Raw genomic sequence first — 10183 nt, 5'->3', positions numbered from 1 at the left:
TTGTCCAAAGATGGACTCCTTGCTCTTTCGATCAGATCTGGTTCTAGTGGTGTGTGTAACTTTGTGTGCATGCATAGTCCTATGTGTATGCATATGCATATGCATATGTAAGTGTAGGACTATGTGCATGTATGCTTGCATGTGTCTATACATGTACGTGTATGTGAGTGTGCATGAGCACATGCGAATGTGTGTGCGCATGTATGTGAGAGTACGTGTGCATCTACGTCTATGTATGCAAGTTTGTGTATGTGCATCACGTGCACGTGTGTGGGATACACACACACGTGCATGTGGGTGATTGGATGTGTGTCGATTCTATATGCACCCATGTGTGTGTGTGACTGTGTGTGCATGCGTAGTCATGTGTATGTGCATGTGCATATCCAAGCACACAAGTATGTGCATGTATGCTTGCTTGTGTCTATGCGTGTACGTGTATGTGAGTGTGCAGCATGAGTGCATGGGAGTGTGTGTACGCGTGTACGTGAGTGTGTGCATCTATGTCTGTGTGTGTGGATACATGTGCGTATGTGTATGTGTGCATGTATGTAGAATTTTTGTTATGAAAAAACACTTTTCAAAAATAGAAATGGTTATTGCTTCCACATTTTTCTTTCATTGGAGGCTCGTACGAGATGTGTGGTGAGGTGTACTCACTTATTATATCCTCAAATAGATGCTTCTTATATATAATGTTTGGGTGTTCTATTTTTAAATAATGATAGAGAGAAAGAGAGATACGTCTTCATCATATAAGTGACCTCCCTACAGCAGCATTGTTGCCTCTTTACACTAAAATTTGAACTTGAAATGAGAATAAAGCTTGTCCTTCACTCTTTTAACTCTCTCTTCTAATATGTGGTAAAATATGATGGCCACAAAGTGACACGTGGGTAAATGATATGGCAAGGACAAGGATAGTGGAAATAATAGTCTAAAGATAGTAGAGTGTGATATAGTTCAAAGAAAGAGTACTTGCAGTTGTTTTTAAAAAAAACAACAGCTAAAAAATATGTCATTTTTGAGAACATATCCATGGGTGTGTGATCATGTAACTGGTTGGGGTGGCATGCGGACACCTGTCACCAGGGTGTGTGTACAGTGCAAGCATAGATGTAGAAACCTTTTTATATATAAAAAAACAAACAGCCCTTTGATTCAGCCCATTATCCAGTTCATGAGAATTAGAGGCAGCCACCCTGACCATACATTTAGACACCTCCCAAAAAAAAAGAAGAAAAGCTTGAACAGGTATAGGCTTGATATTTAGGCCATTATCCATAACTTTAAACGCCATGAAACAACAGCGTTGAAACTGTGATGTGATCGGTCGTGATCCACCCACCTTAAATGCGTCCGTCGGTGGTGACAAAAACAGTGAAGGAGTGCAGGAATAAGCAGGCTATCTCGTGGAGAGGTCATCATCGGCTTCCAAACGAGACCTCTTGCTGGAATATTGGGGCTGGTGAAGAAGCACAGGGCTGCAGCATTTTGGGCAAGTGGGGCTCCTCTTCCTCAGCAAGACGTACATGAGGCAGTTGGGGCACATAGCAGTAGACATGGTGGACTCCTTTAACAGAGATACTGTGTTGATAGTCGAGTTATCATCAGCAGTAGAACTAGGGGTAGTTGGACGCCGAGTTTGTGGCCACTTCCAATTTTGGAGCGTGCTTTGTTTTACATTGGAGGAGGAAGACAGAGTCGAGAGCTTGCTTGATTCGTTTGAAGGTTTGCTCGCCGGATGTATTTTCTCGTCTGTCAATTTGAGGTCCAAGTCCAAGCACTTCACCATAGGAGAGCCTGCTGGCTCACCATCAGCTTTAGTACCAAGCTTTGCAAAAGCTGGCGTACTTGTGTACAGGCTCTTTCTGCTGTTGATGGCTTCATGATGAATGCTCATCTTCAAGACCTCAGCTACTGTTCTACTTGAAGTGTTCGCGGGCGCGTCATAAGAGCCCACATTGAACTCGGGCTTCTTCTTGATGAAGATTCTGCCAGACTGCACGGCGGCAGGAAGACATATAGGCGTTTTAGAGCCCGGCAAGAGCAAGTATTTGCAAGCTACACGGTGAGGAGCGTTATGCCCGTGTGTGTGTGTGTGTGTGAGAGAGAGAGAGAGAGAGAGAGAGAGAGAGAGCATACCTCGAGATCCAAGCACCTCTCCCATCCTAAAGGGAGCGGTAATTTGATGTTGTGGTTTTGTAGCAGAGTGACATAAGTGCTTTTGCTCCTATAACTACTTGTGGCTGTGGATTCCATGATGAGTTGTGGCAAGCGAGACGAGTCTTGATCACCCCCCCAGCGCTCCATAGCAGCTGCAGAAGAAGAAGAAGAAGAAGAAGAAACAGCAGCAGTGGCCAGAGGCAAAAGCTGGGGCATCTTGCTATTGCTAGAGCGCAGCTTGTCGCTTGGTCTTTCCATGTTTTTGGCAGCCATAATATTTGCTAAATTAGAAGAGAATTTGAGAGAAGGAACGATTGGGAGAAGCAAAGCACCTTATTTTGAATAGACGACGATGATCAGCACAATCATGATTAAGAAGGCGTCACACAAGTAATACACTGAGAAAATCCTCTCCAGTGATCATGATCTCACGATCTAATTGATGAGACACAAGCCATTAATTCGTTTCTAGTGATCACTGATATCATCCGCTGCTCATCTAAAATCACGATTAGTAAAGCTAGAAAACTCGCAACAATCGACTGTGCAGGTTGAGGGCGTGATCTACACAAACTTCAAATTAGCACAAGGAGAACCGAGGAGCCAGCAGGCGATTTTAAGGGATTCAACAGGGTGCGAAACAGTAAACGCAGTCGACGCTCGAGAAGGCACGCATTGAATGTGTATTGTGATTGCAAATCAATGAGGACCTTGCTTTCACGACACCCCTCCTTCCTCAGTGGCCAGTCCTCTTCAACGTTCACATGCATGCGGCACACGTCGACGATTATAAAACCCAATGAGCCGTAACTTGTTACACTACGTGTAGGCACTAAAAAGCATCCATACACTTAGGTTATAATTAGCCTCGAGTCCTTATTGTAAGCAGTTTTCATATACAAAAGTTTTCTCTCAACGTATCCTAACGTATCCTAAAAACTTGCTTTCCTTATTGTAAGCAGTTTTCATCCAAAAGTTTTCTCTCAACGTATCCTAAAAACCTGCTTTCCTCAAAATTTTGTAGGTTTCTTTTCTAGAATTTGCAGATTTTGGGCTAATTTAAACTAAAGTACCCTAGAGTCTGAAGAATTTTTAAAATGAAAAGATAAAGCTTGCAAGTAATTAAAATGCAAAATAGTACAAGGTCCATTGCATATAGGAGCACTTACTGTAGGGTAAGGGGGCGAATAAAAGGACGGCCCCAAAGCACTGCCATTTCCCTTGTGATGTGAGGAAAAGGAAATATGACATTGAATCTAATATGCTTAAAATCATGATAAGGTGTCTTGGGGCTTGTGTTTCCACATATTGTGAATCAAAAATTTCAAAAGTCACCATGGGGATGCCATTGAAGAAAAAAAAACTAAGCATTTATTATATTATGTTTCCATGACCCACTAAGTGTTGTAAAGGGGCTCAAATTAATAGCCTAATAAGTATTTCTCTAGGATGTGATTTCAAAAGTTACAAGTCCGTTGAAAATGAATAATCAAAGCGTTTATTATATTATATTTCAATGACCCAAAATATGAGCTATTAAGCTCCAAATAAAGTAGGCTAAAACCATGGTTATGATGTTTCTAGTGTTTCACTTTCTAGCTATCGACGGGTGGATAAATGGTTACAAATTTGGAAGAAGAAAAATACAATGATAGATATGTAGCTTTAACACAGCATGGATGAGCATGTTATTGATTTAAGCTGGCACATCATGGCTGGTGGAGACAATATTGATGGCAAAGGAGCACACAATTGGAGTCACACAAGCATGTTTATGCATTTGTACACACGCACAAAGACAAGCAAGCATGCTTATAGAACACACATGTAGGCACGTGGGCATCCATACAAAATTCTATAAACATTAATGCACATGATTATATTTCATATTAATGTAGCCATAAATTTGATATTTTTATATAATATTACATTTAATACATAATCTAAATATTAGACACTGCTTCTCTTTATAAAATATATATATTTATAGATATTATAAATTTGATTACTTAAGTGTATTGATATCAATGACTACTAAAGATAGGCCTACAACAAACATATCACTTGTTTTCTTCTCTATGACGAATATAGTGCTAAGTTTTGAGCACTTTGTTCATGTGAGCTCAAGTTAATAATTGCCTTTTTATTTCAATTCAAACACCTAACGAGGTTAATCCAAATGGAACCATCATAAAATAAAATTGCGTTTATGTATTTTAAGGATATGTAACATATTATTTTACCATCAAACAAGGAATGTGATTATACATCTCATTTAATTCCTTCTTTTATGAATATGAGATTGTTTTCAATGATAATATTAACAAATTTACAAAATTCCCAATTTTGAATATATTTAATATTGCCTAGTTTATAAGACAATATATTTAAGTTTTAGTATAAGCATTGTCCTTAAGAGAAAAGTTCCAAAGTAAATTAGATTTCTAAATTCAATGACCTCTCACAATTTTTAAACACCCAAAGTATGTGTATTTCTCCTAGGTTGTTAATATTGTTTGATGTCATCAACTTATATAGTGGACGAGCCTTAAATTATCAACTAGGAGGACTAGAGCATCTTTCCTTTTCATATAATTTTCCTTCTAAACATATGATGTGGATTTCGGGAGCCCATTGGGTGGGTTAATGTGAAGAGGCTCTAACTTTCACAAAAGTGGAAACTCTATCCACCAATTTTGTATTTAAAATGTGTAATAAATGGTTTATATATTCCAAGAGTAATCTTTGTAGTCGTAGTTGTAGTGAAAGAATGACAATATTAGCCTTATGTGATTTGTATCAAAATTAAATATCAATGTATTGAAGGATTATAGTCTTGAAGGTGCAAGCTATTACCCTTTTTCAATGGCTCAAAACATCTCATAAATGTGATAGTTGATGGAAAAGGTAATCAAAGACCATTACTCTTTCTCTTTCTAAATTATTGTGTATGTGTTGTGCATGTTCATCATCACATGTTTGAAATTGGGGGCAATCAAAGCCCATTACTCTTTCTCTTTCTAATTTGTGTATGTATTGTGCATGTGCATCATCACACAAGAGAATCATTGTTTTTCGACGCTTAGTTTCCACGCCTGGTCGCGTCGTCGATATGTGTGTCGAAATATGAGTGGAAAAAGGCATCGAAATATGCATGGAAAAGTCATCAGAATAAGCGTCGAAATAACAGTCGAATTTTTTCTTTTTCAAAAAATTGAATTTATATATAATATTTGCTAGTTCCCATCTTGGGGTGTGTTTTAGCCTTCTCTTTCTACCTCTTTGCAAGCATTTGTGTCTATGAGAGAGAGAGAGAGAGAGAGAGAGAGAGAGAGAGATGATCAGAGAGAAAGAGATAGATAAAGAGAGAAAGAGAGAGAGGAGGCAGAAGTCGAGGGAGAGAGGAGGGTATAACTTCCATCATCACGCTCTTTGAAGGAGAAAAAATGCTAGCTCCTCCTCCATCACTAAGGTGCAATTAAGAAAGTTCTTTATTTTACAATGAAATTAAAGTTCATCATCCACTTGCTCGTCCTCAGCGAGATCCATGGCTCCAAATAAATCTATTTCTAGAAATACTCCATCATTGTTGTCAATTGGTGCCAGGTGGAACCGGTTGTCTTGTAGTAGTAGAAGGTAATTCATACATGTCGTCATCCTCTTCTGGCTCTAGCATGAGAGCTGTTGATGCATCATGATCATACTCAGCTTGAATCTCTTCTTCTTCTGGATTATCTCTAGTGTTTGTTTCTCACTCAAGATGTATTTGCTAAATGAGTACACCTTCATCCGATCCTAATCCCGTGTGAGCCTCACCTACTTCCTCGACTAGTATGTCTTCTTCTTGTTCTTCTTGTTGTTCAATAGGTGCTAGTGGTGTATGCTCAACCATCACATGATCTAAGGGGAGTTCCTCAGCATCAGGCAAACAGGCAACTGCTATTTTTACCTATCAAATATTTATTTTTCATGTGGATTTATTTGGATCACAAATAACCATTTATGATCTGTCGGGTCTTCCACAAAGATGACTTGCTCACAGTGCTCTGGTAGCACAAATGTGTTCCTTTGGTCAGTCCATATCTTTGTGTGGCCTACTTGAAGAAATCCACACTTGTCTTTGCATACAATTCCTTGCACCCCTTGAGTTACCAACTTGAACCATTTCACATCAAAAATGAACATATCAAACTTTCTGAAGCCAACCTTGATAATATCTTGGATTGTTCCACAATAATCTAGCATGCCTACTTCAGTATTGCCGTCACTTGCACTTGAACGACTTTCTTGCATGAAATTAGCCTTCACACCACAATCAAATGTTGTTCTCTTTTTATCTATTCCTTCTACTCGTCAAAAGTGACGTCTGCGTGACCAAATTTTCCCAAATTTACGATATTGCAAGCACAATAAATAAGTACTTTTATTGCATAAATTCATGAAAGTACAACATAAAAGACAATGCATAGATATCTCTAACTCACATACATGGAAATCACAACCATACACAAGCTCCTCCTCCTCATCACTTATTGATTCACCATGGCGTTTAGCTTATAGTATGGTTTGCTCGAGCCATTTATTAGAAGGAAAGTCTAGAAGAAATTCAAGTTCTGTTGGGTACGGTAGTGTGCGGGTTGTTTTACTCCTTCGAAAACTCAAACGAGCTTGGTCCCTTTAAGCCTTCACAAAGTTATATCTCTCGATCCATTTCTGCAGAGCATGTGAGTTTAAGATGTAAAATTTATTGATCTTCTCACGTAATGCTACATCCATTGTTCTCACAAGGCCTTTCCCTTGTGGCTCTTCTCCCAACCAGTCGATCATCTTCTTCTTATGTCCATAACCTTGGCATATCAGGATCAGACGTACTGAGAAATTCAGTTATATATAGAAGTGGTTCTTGAACAAGCCATCCCGCTGCCGCCATACTACCTTTAGGACGAGCTCTTTGAAGAACAAATCCTTTAAGTGTCTTCATAAATCTCTCCAAGAAAAACATCCATCGGCTATGGATGGACAACCCCAGCCACACAAACTTCATCAACCACATGACCTAGCAAGTGCAATCGAATGGTTAGAATACTTGTTGGAAAGTATGTCTCAGCCATTGTAACAGCCTCGATGGAGTTTAATCATGCTGCTTCCAATGTGTCTCTACTAATCTCTTTCCTTGATATCCAACGTATACCAATACACCAATTTTATAAATTGTTGCTCTAATGTCATCGTTAAGGCAATCCTTGATGGCTATAGGAAGCACGAATTGTAAGAATTTGTGCCAATCATGACTCTTCAAGCCACTAAGCTCATTGTCCTTTGTAAATGCTCCCTTCAAGCAATGCATGCATCTTGTAGGGGTATCGAACTGACTAATGCATTTCTTTACATGCCGTTTCTCATCCTTTGTCATGACCCAAGGTGCTTTTGGTAGCTTCACCTTTCCATATGCTCTATTTTGGGCCCATAAGTGGTGCATGCATTGAACCTCTTGTAAATCATCTCATTGTGCCTTGCTCTCCTCCTTTTCTCTCCTGTGATGGTTTTCCAAAGCACCTCGGCTATATTCTTGAAAATGTGCATTGGGTCAAGAAGATGGTTCACTAGAAGGTCATTCCAGTATGGAAGTTGATGGAAAATAGATAGACGCTTCATTCTTGGAGGTGTACAGGTTGGATCCAGCTCCTGTAAGGTCCTCTAATCACTGCTCTTCCATATGCGAGGAGACCTCCCTAGAAATCGCTCACGCAAAGGATGATCCATTTGGAGATACTTCTTGTTGCCCTCGTATACTATCTTCTTTATAGACTTAAAGTATCGAGCCTCAAGTTGTGGCCCATATAATGGAAATCCATTATACCCTGACATTGAAAGCCCTGTAGAACATCAAAAAAGATATTAGCACGTAAGTTTGGATGACAATCATGACTTAACATGATATGTTAACAAGCTACAGTATTACCTGAGCACTCTCCATAGCTAGGCCAATTATGCATAGTCCACATAAGTATTCCTCTCAATGTTAGCGCACGTTGTCCAAACCTCTTGGAAATATCATGAACTTCAATGCCCTCCCATAGAACATGAAGCTCCTCAACTAAAGGGGCTAAATACACATCCATGTTCTTCACCTTGTACTTTTCAGGAACTAGCAAAGACAATAAAAGATGCTCTTTTTTTATCGCTAGCCATGGTGGAAGATTATAGTTAACTAGACAAACAGGCCATGTACTCCATGATGAACTTCGTAGACCAAATGGATTCACTCCATCCATCGCTAGTCTGAGTCGAATATGGCAAGCCTCCTCCTCGAAAGGCTACCCACTTCTCTTCAATGTGCTTCCATGCACAATGGAATCTACGGGCACACGCATAACACCATCCGTGGACCTAGTGTTATGGTGCCAAGTCATCAATCCTACAATGGATTTGCACTTGAACATTGTTTAAATACGAGGGATCATGGGAAAGTGTCGTGAAAAGTTTATGGTACTCTTTCTTCTTGAACATCTTGTCTATATCTCGATGTACCACAATGCGGACATTGTACTACGTTGTTATATTCTTGTCGATAAAGAATACAATCATTTGGACAAGCATGGTGTGTGTTGTAGTCCATGTCAATTGAGTGCAACATTGCTTTTGCTCGACTACGGTCCACTGGCATCTCATTATCTTCTAGCAATATTTGATGTTTCAACAAGCTATTACACAAAATAGTCAGGCTAAGAAAATGCATATAAAGGTACATAACTCACTAATTGCACATGATATCATCACTTACGCAAAAAGTTTTGATACGCTCATAGAGCATCCAAAAATCGAAAGTTCAATATGGATAGACAAGCACGTAAAACAGACATATGTGCTCCACGATATAGTGGAAGACGAGCAAGCCTGCGTAGCTGTTTCTCTTCTTGGAAAGCGTATTCTACACGTCGTGTGTTTTCTTCTACCCCTTCGTGTTCCAAACCTCAATCTTATGTTCCATCGTGTAAGACATTTATCATGTCATCCATGTCATGTTCTAGTATTTGCTCCGAATCTGCCTCAAGTTCCTCGGGTTGTTGGATCACCTCATTTTTGGCTACTATTGTTGGTCTCCATCGTTCAGGCCGGATATCCACTGGTTCGTCATTGTTGAAGCGTGCATTGCCACTAAATATGTTCCAATCGCTCCACCAAAAATATTCTCCCTTTTTTTGTATGATCATTGCAAATTCGTCGACATCGAGCCACTTGGTATTTGCAGCAAGTACATGGGCAAAGTGTCTTCTCCTCTAAATCAACAAAATTTGAGGGTGTGGTGTCGTCCATGGTTTCCATATTGATTTGCAAAATTGGAATGAATGCTTATTTTTGGAGGAGAATCCTCTCTTAAGTATTTGTGGAGGGTGGTAGTCGGTGATAGGTAATTTGAAATATCAGGGGCGCGCAAGATTTTGGAAAGATTTTGAATTTGAATGAAAAGTAGCGATGGTCAAAATAAGCGTCGAAAAAGTTGTCGAAATATCCGTCAAAAAGAGCGTGGGAATTTTATTTTTTCGACTCTTATTTCCACGCTATTTCCCACGTATTTTTCAACGCTTTTTTCCACTCTGGTATTGACGCTTTTTTCCACGCTTATTTCAATGCATATATCGATGGTGTAGGCGCGTTTGTTTTGCTTGCTTCCTCACCAGGTATGCCTTCTTTTCCCTCACTCCCATCTCCTCTTGGTTACATGTACATGTGATGTAAAATGTCTCTGTGTGTAATTATGAGTGTATTGCAGGTTCTTTCTCTCTCCCAAGCTCTTCTCCACCTCCTTCTTTGCCCAGCTCCCCTCCCCTCCCCTCTCCTCTCCTCTCCTCTTGGTTGTTAAATTGGTGTGTGTGTGTTGAAGGATAAACCTCCTTCTGTATCCATGCTATTCACACTTTTAGGGTTTTGTATTACTAATTCTTTTCTCAACTTTTTGTTTTGTTTTGTAGGTCTTCTAATCCTCTCAACTTCACCAAAAAGAGGTAAATTTTTT

General features: G+C 39.5%; 1 protein-coding gene across 2 annotated transcripts; it reads right to left on the bottom strand.

Moving 5' to 3' along the window:
• Positions 1 to 1221: 1221 nt before the first annotated feature.
• Positions 1222 to 2912, bottom strand: LOC147617321 (uncharacterized). 2 transcript variants are annotated; one of them, XM_086776386.1, is made up of 3 exons: positions 2499 to 2866; positions 2146 to 2318; positions 1322 to 2002 (listed from the first exon to the last, which is right to left on the bottom strand). In XM_086776386.1, the coding sequence occupies exons 2-3, from the start codon at positions 2311 to 2313 to the stop codon at positions 1406 to 1408; spliced, it is 765 nt and encodes a 254-aa protein (XP_086632512.1). In that variant the 5' UTR covers positions 2314 to 2318; positions 2499 to 2866; the 3' UTR covers positions 1322 to 1405. The 2 variants fall into 2 exon arrangements, with proteins under 2 accessions (XP_086632511.1, XP_086632512.1); XM_086776385.1 differs by having other exon boundaries at positions 1222 to 2002; positions 2146 to 2912.
• Positions 2913 to 10183: the final 7271 nt, after the last annotated feature.

Source organism: Cibotium barometz, chromosome 37, assembly GCF_041138505.1.
Source record: "Cibotium barometz isolate CiBa-2024 chromosome 37, ASM4113850v1, whole genome shotgun sequence".
Classification (NCBI taxonomy): domain Eukaryota; kingdom Viridiplantae; phylum Streptophyta; class Polypodiopsida; order Cyatheales; family Cibotiaceae; genus Cibotium; species Cibotium barometz.
Note: the sequence above shows the minus strand (reverse complement) of the source record. Positions and strands in the feature narration are given on the sequence as shown.